This window comes from Amblyraja radiata, chromosome 1, assembly GCF_010909765.2.
Source record: "Amblyraja radiata isolate CabotCenter1 chromosome 1, sAmbRad1.1.pri, whole genome shotgun sequence".
NCBI lineage: Eukaryota > Metazoa > Chordata > Chondrichthyes > Rajiformes > Rajidae > Amblyraja > Amblyraja radiata.
This window is the reverse complement of record NC_045956.1, coordinates 27,905,276-27,917,154: the sequence shown is the minus strand read 5'-3', so window position 1 is coordinate 27,917,154 and position 11,879 is coordinate 27,905,276. Positions and strand designations below refer to the sequence as shown.

The following is an 11,879-nucleotide window of genomic DNA, read 5'->3' as shown; positions in this document are numbered from 1 at the left end:
TCAGGCTATTAAACCTGGCTCGGACAAAACTCTGATTATTAATAACCACTTTCTGTTATTTGCACTTTACCAGTTTATTTATTCATGTGTGTATATATTTATATCATGGCATATGGACACATTTATCTGTTTTGTAGTAAATGCCTACTATTTTCTGTGTGCTTAAGCAAAGCAAGAATTTCATTGTCCTATACAGGGACACATGACAATAAACTCACTTGAACTTGAACTTCTTCAGACTTCAGTCTGAACAAGGATCTCGACCCGAAACATCACCCATTCCTTCTCTCCGGAGATGCTGCCTGTTCCAGCTATCATTTGCTAGGCTTTTCCTCACCTCGAAGCTCTTTTCCAGCTTTCTCCCTGCCCCGTCTGAAGAAGGCAACCCAAACTTGTAGATACATGGAGGGTATGGTGGAGAGAAGGGCAGAAATCGAGCAGGGGGGGATTCGGGCCGAACGACCTGCTGTAACTCTGCGCATGTGAGGTCGGGTGAGAAGCTCCTCCTCTCCTCTATCCCTGCCTCCCTCCCTCCCCGACTCTGTCCCTGCCTCCAGCAGTTAGCTCCCAGTCCGGACAATCTCCGGCTCACTCACTCGCTCGCTCGCAGTCGCGGACGGAGAGACGCGCCGGCTTCAACATGACCTGGTGCCGCTTCTTGCTGGTCGTCTGCTCGGCCGTGTCGTGGGCGAGGGCAACGGAGCCCGGCCTGGCCGAAGACTCCCTGCCCGAGTATCACCGGTACACTGAGCTGCGCAGAGCCCTGGTGGGAGTATGGCTCCAGTGCCCCAGCATCAGCCGCATCTACACGGTGGGCAAGAGCAGCGAGGGTCGGGAGCTGCTGGTCATCGAGTTGACCGACAAGCCCGGGGAACATGAAGCCGGTAATGTGCAGCAGCGCGGCGATGGGGCGCAGTGAGTTCCTGCCTGGCTGCCTGTCTGTCTGCCTGCAGCTTCAAGGCGCAGGCATCAATGGGCTTGTTTGTGGGGATGGTTTCACGCTCAGCGTTGCATTCATACGGTGGGGATGGCGGCTGCTTTTCCACGGGGTATGGGGAGAAAGCAGGGACGGGGTACTGACTCGGGATTCGGGATCACATTGAATGGAGGTGCTTGCTGGCTCGAAGGGCCGAATGGCCTCCTACCCCTGCACCTATTTCCCCATGTTTTTCATGGTTTCAATTACCCATTACCGGGGCTCTGATGCTTTCCCCCTGTCCGGAGATGGGCGGATAAAAGCAAGGCATCCTTTCATCTCCTGTTTTATTTTGGTAATCACCGGATATTTTGAAACGAGGATGGCAAAAATGAACCTCCCGGTGCTAACCTTTGCAAAAACCCGCTTCCATTTTACAGTCTTGTTTTTGTATGCGATATGCGATGTGCCTATCCCCCCCCAACACAAACGGTTTAAATCATAATATCAAGCCGTCTAATCGCGGGTTTATACTCCGATTTTTGTAAGCAACGCTTCTCACTGTAATTCCATTCGTGTTAACTGGTGACACCCGAGGTTGTTACCTGCGAGGATTTAACATGAGATGGATGTTTTTTTTTGAGCTTATGATTTAAAATAAAAACATGTCTTCGCTGAGGCACGGGATGCGAGGGAGAAAGAGGTCTATTTTACATAAGATTAGTGTGCTTACATTTTAGGTGTAGTCGTGTAGTTCTTAGAATCAAAATATTTCACGATACAGAAAGATTATTGGGTCGTGTTGTTTGTGCAAGCGAGAAAAACACGTCCTCTGACTAATCCCACTTCGCAGTCTGTGGTCTGTGGCTTTGTCACTGACACATCGTTAAACGGATACAATTCAATCGCCTCAGCACATTTTATGATGCAAATGACAATGCTGATGATGACTATCCTTGATCGGACTCTGCTGTCTTAACCTTGTACTAAACCTTATTCCCTTATCATGTATCTCCACACTGTAAATCGATCGATTGTAATCATGTGTTTAAGAAGGAACTGCAGATGCTGGAAAATCGAAGGTACACAAAAATGCTGGAGAAACTCAGCGGATTGTAATCATGTACTGTCTTTCCGCCGACTGGTTAGCTCGCAACCAAAAGCTTTTCACTGTACCTCGGTACACGTGACAATAAACTAAAAATATATGCTTTTGCTGGTTGAACGTGTTTCACCTTCATAAGGTCACTGTTCATTTAAAAGCTCACCTCACCATATTAAATATAACTGGGCCCCATCACCTTATGAAGAGGGTCCTATTTACAAATGAAAGCACAATATGACCAGTCCGTGGGATAAAGCAGCATCTCACGACATCGAGTTGGGTATGGCATAATTTGCAATGCGAGCATTGTTTGGGATCTGGGCTGTGTAGGAAGGAACTGCGGATGCTGGTTTAAATCGAAGATAAACACAACTCACAGGGACATGCAGCGTCTCTGGATTGGGTCTGAAGAAGGGTCTCAAACCGAAACGTCACCCATTCCTTCTCTCCAGAGATGTTGCCTGTCCGGCTGAGTTACTCCAGCATTTTGTGTCTATCTTTGGGATCTGGGTTGTTTGATTGTGCGAATCACCAGATTCGTAGCATAATAAAATAAGCATTTCACGTTCAGTTCTCAGAAATAACGCGGTTTCTTACAACAACAAAAACACCATTTGGAAATGCCCACAGTATTACAGCTCGCATTAGAGGAGGAAGAAACTTCGTGTTTTGGTATTTTGACCTTTATGTAAATTCACACGACAGATCTCTTATGAAAGAAAGTAGATCTAAGAGGAGAAAATTGCCTCCCAGTACCATTTCAAATGATCAGATTCGATGCAACTGAAAAAAAAACATTCCTGCTTTAAATAGTGTTAAATTGAAATTAATTTCAGTTGCCTAGAATGCTTATTAATGCATTTATAATAATATGTTACCATTGCTCCAAGTGATTATGCTGTTTTCAACTTGTTCCAAAACTGCTTGGTCTCGACCCGAAATGTCACCTAATCCTTCTACCCATGAGATGCGGTCTGCCCTGCTGAGTTTCTTCAGCATTTTGTGTCTGTCTTCGGTTTAAACCAGCATCTGCAGTTCCTTCCTACACTGTTGTTTGTGGCATTGGCATATTCTGCATAAGGTTCCTTTCAGAATGGAATCCAAGGTATAATTCCACCAACAAAATGCGAGCGACTTTTGAGAAATAATTTGTTTTAATACCAGTCTGAATAAAACTACTTGCAGCCTTTGCGCTGCCATTTGTTTGGTGCTCATCACAGTGTATTGCGAATGGGCATCTGAATCGTGTTAATGATTGTGTGGCTGCTGAGTGCCAAACACAATTTAAACCTCTTTGATTTAAATAGTTTTTCTTTAATTATTCAGTGTCACGAGCTTTTGATACTTATTGCATCTTGCTGATTGACATCTTTAGTGTTTCCCCCCCCTCTCCGCATCCTCCACCAAAAGAAAATCTCCTAGACTGGCTCATAATAACTGGGCATGATACTGATACCCATTGCTTCCAGTATTCTCCTTAAATGATGCCAAGAATGGCAACGTACACTAAACAACGAGTGAAATGCTGCAGGAGTCCAAAACAATAGCTAACAGCTGTTTATATTTCAGGTGTTCACAAGTAAGGAGATATACGAATAAATGAACAGAGCTTTTTTTTGTAAAGTGCTTTCATAAGGGCCATGTGATAGGAACAGAATTAGGACATTCAGCCCATCGAGTCTACTCCGCCATTCCATCATGGTTGATCTATCACTCCCTCCTAAACACCATTCTCCTGCCTTCTTCCATAACCCCCTGACACCCGTACTGATCAAGAATTTATCTATCTCTGCCATATAAATGTCCATTGAATTGGCCTCAACAGCCTTCTGCGGCAATAAATTCCACAGATTCGCCTGACTAAAGAAATTCCTCCTAATCTGTAGGAGCCATTTATGTTTATGTTGGCATATTATATTATTTTGCCGAGATATATCTAGCAGTATTATTTTGGACAATTGGGAGCGGTCATTAGATACACAGAGTGGCATATATATAAGGGAATAAGGGACAGGAAGGGGCAGGCACAGGGTGGGAGCGCATACAGTTCCCACCAGGCACGGAAATCGCTATCAAAATATGGAGGGGGGGAGGGGGCACAATTTCTTGACGGCCGCGCGCGCATGCGCACACTCACACACACAGGCTTCAGAGGCTCAATCCAGCGCTAAATGCAGCTCAACTCTGCCTGTCTTGCCGGGTTAAACTACAGCCCTGCCTGGACTGACGGGACACCAGCACTGCTTCTCCGCGCTGGCCGTAAGCCTCGGCCATATTTCCCGCAAGTCCAGGCAGGGCTGTAGGTTAACCTGGTGGGACAGGCAGAGTTGAGCTGGATTTAGTGCTGCTTCTCTGCACTGGCTGTGGGCCTGAGGGCACAGCTCCCGTCTGACTCCCGACGTCTCTGGCCACCCCTGGGCGCGGGAGGGGGGGGACACTCGGGTGGGGATGGGACGGCGCCGGAGAGCCGGGATCGATCCTGGCTGCGGATGAGGCGCAGGTCTGTGCCTAGAGTGTTTTGGCATGTCTCCCTCCTCCAATCACCGCGCTCTATCCTCAGTCCCACTCTCCTACATTCACCTCTGACCGACACCTCCTTTCTCCAATGATCGCGCGGAATCATCATGTCCCACCACCATTGCCTCCTGACCGGCGTCTCTCTCGTCCAATCGACGCTCTCGATCATCAGTCCTACCCCCACTGTCTCGTGGAAAGCGGAGATTTCACCGGGTTTTAAAATCCGGATTACAAAAAATGGGGGGGGATCGTCCCCCACCTCTCAAGACAGAGGCTGGCCCCCCCGGGATTTCCACCCCTGGTTCTCACCAGACCAGGGGCAGAGCAGCCAGCGACAACTTGCATGCAGAATAAGGAAAACCTGGTACGTTCATCTCTTTGTTTGTACAACTACTTCAATAAACTGGAAATAACGACTGGAAGATCTGTTCTATTAGGTCTGTGTAGGATCACTCATACTGTACATGTGCAGTGATGGCAATTGGAATAGAGAACACTGGAAAAGTTGAAAATTTGCCATTACATCATCTCTTTCTCTTTACAGATTGCTAAATATTAATCAAATGTGCATTATGACATGTTCTATAGAATATCTTGTTCTTGGGTAAAAAATTATTGCTGCTTAAATAATAACTTTTCTGAATTTGTGAAGGTAAAATCCTGAAAACAGCATTTTTTTCTAAATCACCTTTTTAATAAAGGTTGTAAATTGTAGGTTATTTGCTATTTCTGCAAAATTTTCCCATTACTATAGTGCAATACATAAACTATAACTAATCTGCTTCTAATACAGTATCAGCCCTGGGAGATTGTTGCATTTGTCCACATTTAAAATGCTGCAGATGGTGGAAATGTGAAATAAAAACTGAAGGTGCTGAAAATAAGCACCATAAGTTCAGGCAAAATAAGGAATGGGTGACTTTTCGGGTCGAGACCCTTCTTCAGACTGAGAGTTAGGGGAGAGGGAGACACAGAGATAGGGAAGGGGAAGGTGTGAAAACGAGACATCAAAAGAGATGAAGTTCAAGGAAAATGTAGAATAAGATCATAGTTAGCGAGGAGAAGGTGACAACAAAGCAAACAGAGATAAAATGTAATAGGGGACAGATAGACTGGTCAGAGAATCGGGAAGGGAGAAGGATGGGAAGAGAGGGAGAGCAAGGGTTATTTGCTTGGCTTCATCTCTTTTGATGTCTCGTTATCACACACTTTACCCTTCCTTGTCTCAGTGTCTCCCTCTCCCCTGACTCTCAGTCTTGCAAAGGGTCTTGACCTGAGACATCACCCATTCCTTCTATCCAGAGATGCTGCCTGACCCGCTGAATTACTCCAGCATTTTGTGTCTACCTTCGGTGTAAACCAGCATCTGCTGTTCCTTCCTGCACAAGAAGTTCAGGCAACATCTGAAAAAGGCTCATCTTTTACTACCATTTCCGTTATAATTTGCACAGTGAAAATCGGCATTTCTAACTTGCCTTCATGACCCACTGATCATTTCCAGAATTTATTATTGTATTTCTCCTCTCCAGGGCATGGTATCACAGATCGACAAGTCACAAATGCCTATTTTCACTGTGAAAATTATAATGGAAATGGTAGCACAAGATTACCTTTTTTTCCAAAGGTCATCAGGAAAAGCACGTGTGTGATGTGTTTCCCGCCATTTTTAAAATTGTGATGCAAATTTGCCGAAGATTCGTGAAGAATTATGGAAAATAAATTCTACCTGGTCTGGAGTAGAGTTATAGAATGTCAGAAGAAGGGGCCCAACCCAGGGCGACATCTCTCCGTGTTGTCCAGAGATGCTGCCTGACCGGCTGTCATTTCATCGCTCTGTGCCTTTTTTTGTAAATCAGCATCTGCAGTTCCTCGTGACTGCAAAATGAGTATCGGTCTATAAGCAGGTGTTGGTTGTATAAAGTACGCTGCTCATGTAGTGTCCCTCAAGACTAATGTCACTCTGTTCCCCGTACATCTTATCAAACATTATATTATGTGTAGGAAGATTAAATCTCTGTTAGTCACGCCAGTCATGTTTGTGATTCTGTAAATATTACTGCTATTTTCCAAAAGCTAGCATGGGCAAAATCAATGAAATAGTCAGCATTTTCATAGATAATAAAATAGTCAATGCCGGCCTTAAAAAAAAAAAAAAAGTAAGTCCATTTAAAGACTAGTGAATAGATTGTAGTCACATTTTAAATTTATTTTTAATCAATGGATTTATTCGCAATGGATTTGGGAAGATAGTTAGTGAGGGCTAGCTTTAGCCAGACTCAGAAGAATGGAGAAGATAGTGAGGAGCTATTTTGTTGAAGCCACGCAAAATCATCCAGATACATTGACAAGGACATTACCGTTCTTCTAATGTTGCACGAAGGCAAGTTGTATTGATTGAACTAATTGAATCTGATTATAGCTATTATGCAATGTATTCAGGTCCTGTGAAATTAAGCCACTTCATGATTTGCACAGAAGGGAACAGCCAGGGAAAATGCAATGCGAGTCCAGAACCAACTGGATATTGAATTCTTTAAGCAAAAGAACAATTTACTGGAACACTTTGTCTGAATTTACAAAATGGAACAGTACAGCATGAGAACAGGCCCTTCGGCTCACAATATCTCAGCCAAACATGATTGTGTGCAGATTTGGTCTCCTAATTTGAGGAAGGACATTCTTGCTATTGAGGGAGTGCAGCGTAGATTCACCAGGTTAATTCCCAGGATGGTGGGACTGACATATGATGAAATAATTAATCGACTGGGCTTATATTCATTGGAATTTAGAAGAATGAGAGGGGATCTTTTAGAAACATGTAAGAAACATATAAAATTCTTAAGGGATTAGACAGGCTAAATGCAGGAAAGATGTTCCCGATGTTCGGGGAGTCCAGAACCAGGGGCCACAGTTTAAGAATATCGGGAATGCCATTTAGGACTGAGATGAGGAAAAACTTTTTCACCCAGAGAATTGTGAATCTGTGGAATTCTCTGTCACAGAAGGCAGTGAAAGCCAATTCACTGGATGTTTTCAAGAGGGAGTTAGATATAGTTCTTAGGGCTAACAAAATCAAGGGATATGGGTAGAAAGCAGGAATAGGGAACTGATTCTGGATGATCAGCCATGATCATATTGAATGGCGATGCTGGCTCGAAGGGCCGAAAGGCCTCCTCTTGCACCTATTTTCTATGTTACTAAACTCACCTCATCTTTGGCATAATATTTTATCAACTACTAGGTTCTGGGTATTATTAATAGCTGCTATTTCTATTGGGATTTAATTGCCCTTCCCTTTTGTTATCACATGTTCCATCAAAATAACCTCAGCTATTGAATGTGGCCTTCACGGTGTGACTCTCAGAAACAAAAATGTCACAGAATCCTAGAAGGCGTAGTAGCAATGTAGAAAATGCATGATGTAGAAGGAGGTCAGGTGGCCTATGTCTGTGCCAGTGCTTCGAGTTAGCTGACCTAATCTCACCTAGTGCTGGGTATGGAGTCCCAGAGGCCGCTGAGTGTCTCTCAGCCTCTTTTACCCTCACAGATAGTATTTAGAGTGCTTAGGTATGTTACAAAACTTACCTTCAGCGGCGCTGCAATTTTGCCCCTGGCCGTGTGCGCGATTTTGGCGCTTTTAGAGGGGGGCGGAGTTAAAACGTTTTTTTTTTCCCAACCTGGTCCTGAATTATATTTGTTGGAGTGCAAGATTTTGCTAAAGAATCGTTCCTACGACCGCTCTGTGTGTTTTAAAAAAAAATTCACCCGACAAGTTAATCGCTGTAGTGATTTTAAAATCAGCTTCTGAAGCCGTCAATGCCGACAATGGGGACGGATTTTATGGAGGACCAGGTAAAAGAAAGTAGTTTATTATGTATAAAAGTGTTTCTTAAGGTGTATTTAATTCACATTTTATGTTGCGAAACGGTGATTTAGTCCCCGAACCAACCGGCAGTGTATTTGCTGCAGATATGGGGACTAAGTTCACCGCAACCTCACCGTTCCAAATGGTCCCGTTCCAGAAAATCCCACTCGCAAGCTGATTTAAATGGCCATTAATTTACAGGTATTATACATTAAATTCCTTCCATTTGGCCTATAAACCCATGACAATGAGATTTAAAAATTATGTTATATTTTGAATTATTGTGTGAATGTTACTTGGACACAGGCTATTAAAAAATGTTAATCTATTCTTAAGAAATGGATAGATGTTTAGATCTAGTAATTGAATTTTGTAATTAGCTACAATTAGGTAACTAACTAATTATATGCTTTAATTTCAAGTCATCTAAGTAAGATTGTTTCATATTTGTTTCAGAATGCTTCAATCTATAATAACTGAAAATCTCTTTCAGTTCTCTTAAATTTTAAGAAAGTTATCGGCTTTTGACTGTTCTCGATCACAGCTTTTGTGTTAAGTCAATGACAAAGCAATAGGGAACAAGATGCCAGTTTCCGAGTATGAAAATGGCCATAACTTTTTTAATACTGAAGATATGAAAGTGAATTAGGTGTCAAATTAAACTTATTTTTATGCTTTATCTGATGGGATAAATTAAAGACTTGATTTTTTAAATCTCCAAATTTTGTAACATTGCTACTCTACTGTCTTCTGGATGGACATTTAGTATGTCTATAACCCCTCAGCTAAGTCCTTCCTATTTGCTCTGTCTAGCTCCATCATATCTAGGTTGTCATATACCACAGCTAACTCTGCTCGCAGCCTCATGTGTTGCAAAGGAAAGGAGCCTTGCTTATCCAATATTTACGCTCCTGACCATTTCCTCAAATTTCTTATCCAAGTTTTTCCTGCAATGCAGAGACCAAAACTGAATGACGGATTAATGCTGTGGTCGGATCAGTGTTGTACAAACAGGTCCAGAAATAACTCCCTCTTCCTACATTCTATGCCTCGGCAGAGTAAGGGAAGCTTGACATATGTTATTGACTGGATCTGCCTTTTAAAATTCAATGAACAAACATAACAGCATTCAATATGTGGCCATCCACAGATATATACCCTAACCTTGTTGTACCCTTCAAAATGCAGTTGCTCACACTCTCTGGATTCCTTGTTCCTTTATTCTGCCCGGTAACCAGACTATCTATATCTTCTTCCAGTCTAAAACCTTCCTCTATTAACCACTGGGACCATTTTTGGTTCATTTGCGGAATGTTTTATCATGCCTCCTATATTTGGGTCTAATTTATTAATATACACTGCAGAAAACATGAAACCACGTACAAGACTCTGTAGCAAGCCCTTCAGTCACAAAAAAGACTGATAATTGATTACCTGGTACATACCTGTACAAGGAACTGCAGATGCTGATTTACACTAAAGGACACAAAGTGCTGGTGCAACTCAGCGGGTCAGGCAGCATCACTGGTTGAACATCTGTACGAGCTGGCAGGCATAGACGAACCATCACAAAGACATGATCGGGCAGCTGCAGTAGAACGCTTCAATGCGGACACAGAACCCCGTCACCCCTTGCACGATCACTAACATGCCAAGAAACGGTTGAAGAGTCGGAACAGCTTCATGGATCTAGAGCCCACCGTACCAGGCACCAAAACCAAACAACAGACGGCACCAGGACACCACCTGCTTTATACTACCTGGAAAGCCCTGAACCACCTCCGCACTGGAGTGAGACGTTGCGGACTCAACCTGAAGAAGTGGGGTCTCTCGGACTCTGACAAGTGCAACTGTGGAGAGGTACAGACAATAGCCGTCCTACTGACCTGTGGCAGAGAGGCATGCACTGTGGACGATCTCTGCAGAGACACAGATGTGGCACTGGCTGTGAGAAAGCGATGGCACAACGTTGTCTGACACACGAGCAAACTGGAGAACATGGATAGGTGGTGTTTCGAGTCACCACTCTTTTTCAGACTGATTGTAATGGGGGCGAGGGGGAAGAAAGGTGGGAGAGAGAAGCAGGACAATGTGTGGCAAGTAAGAGGTGGATGCAGGTGAGGGGGGGGGGGGGGGGGGGATATGTTAAGTAGGGAGGTGGTTGGCACAAAGGCCAGAGATTAAATCTGAAAGCGTGAGACAAGGATTGAAGAGTTGCAAATTGTGAAGCCAGAGCAAGGAATGTGGGAAGGAGAGGAGAGAAATATGTTCAAGTCCAAGTGGTGCTCAGGGGAGGAGGGGGGAGGGGGGAAGGGGTATTACAGGTTAGCTAAAGTTGAAGAATTCAATGTTCATACAATTGAAGTTGTGAGCTCCTCAAGCAGAATGTGAGATACTGTTCCTCCAGCTTGGGGTGTGGCCTCATCCTGGCAATGGAGGAGGCCTAAGACAGTGAGGTCAGTGTGGGAATGGGAAGGGGAGTTAAAACGGTTTGCACCCGGGAGATCTAGATGGCCTTGGCAGACTGAGAGCAAGTATTCAGTGTGATGCTCGCTGAACGTACGCTTCATCCTGGCGATGTACCAGAGGCCCCATCGGGAACGCTAGTTGCAGGAGATGAGGTTGAAGAGGCACATGTGAATCTTATAATGGATTGAGGCTGGTGAATTAGTTTGCTTCCTGTCGCAGATACAATTTAGGATTCAATTTATCACTCTACCTTGGATCCCATGGACTTTAGTATTTTGGCCATGTCTGCCATTTTAGACCTTGTCAAAAATCCTTGCTACCCTTCAAATACACTGCCTTCATCAATTCTCAGTTGCTGCTTCTTCAATATAATTGTTTCTTTTTCAGAAAATGATCTACCCTTCACAAATACATCCTGATTGTCCCTAGTTAATTGCTGTCCTAAAGGGAGGTTTGCACCAACCATCAGAATTCATTGCAAAATCTGGTCACCTCGAACGTTAACCTCACTGGCTGACAATAACTTGGTTTATGCATTCATCCCATTGTAACCAACTTAAGGATTCCTTCACTCATACGGCAGCAGGTTGTCAGGTGCCATTGGAAAATGATAGTCAGAGGATACAAAATTGCTACCTCAGTTGGTGAGCATACAACATATTAGGTTAAAAAGTTTTTTTTAATGAATTTTAGAAATTCTGTGCCCATTTCACTACAGCGACTTTTTTTTTCTCATTATCAATTGAAACCTTACCCCAACTGCTTTTGAATATCAGAAATTTGCCTACAGGGCTCTCACGCAACTTTTTTTCCCTGTTGCCAGCCGGGCAACCGTGACAGCTTTTTAGGTTGCCAAATGACAGTTTAGGTGGTCATTTAAGACGGTTTGCATGACGCGTGTGATAATGTGCTCGGACGAAGTGCGTAGTTACCAGTCAGAATTATGCTCAATGAAGCATTCACATATTATGTTCTAGAAGGAACTGCAGATGCTGGTAAATCGAAGG

General features: G+C 43.7%; 1 protein-coding gene across 2 annotated transcripts in view; it reads left to right on the top strand.

Moving 5' to 3' along the window:
* Positions 1 to 528: 528 nt before the first annotated feature.
* The window catches only part of cpe (carboxypeptidase E), a 98,207-nt gene continuing 86,856 nt past the window's right edge, over positions 529 to 11,879 (top strand). For both annotated transcript variants that reach the window (XM_033019069.1, XM_033019059.1), the window contains exon 1: positions 529 to 884. In XM_033019069.1, coding sequence (XP_032874960.1) covers positions 641 to 884 — 244 coding nt within the window. In that variant the 5' untranslated portion in view covers positions 529 to 640. The remainder of the gene's footprint in view (positions 885 to 11,879) is intronic.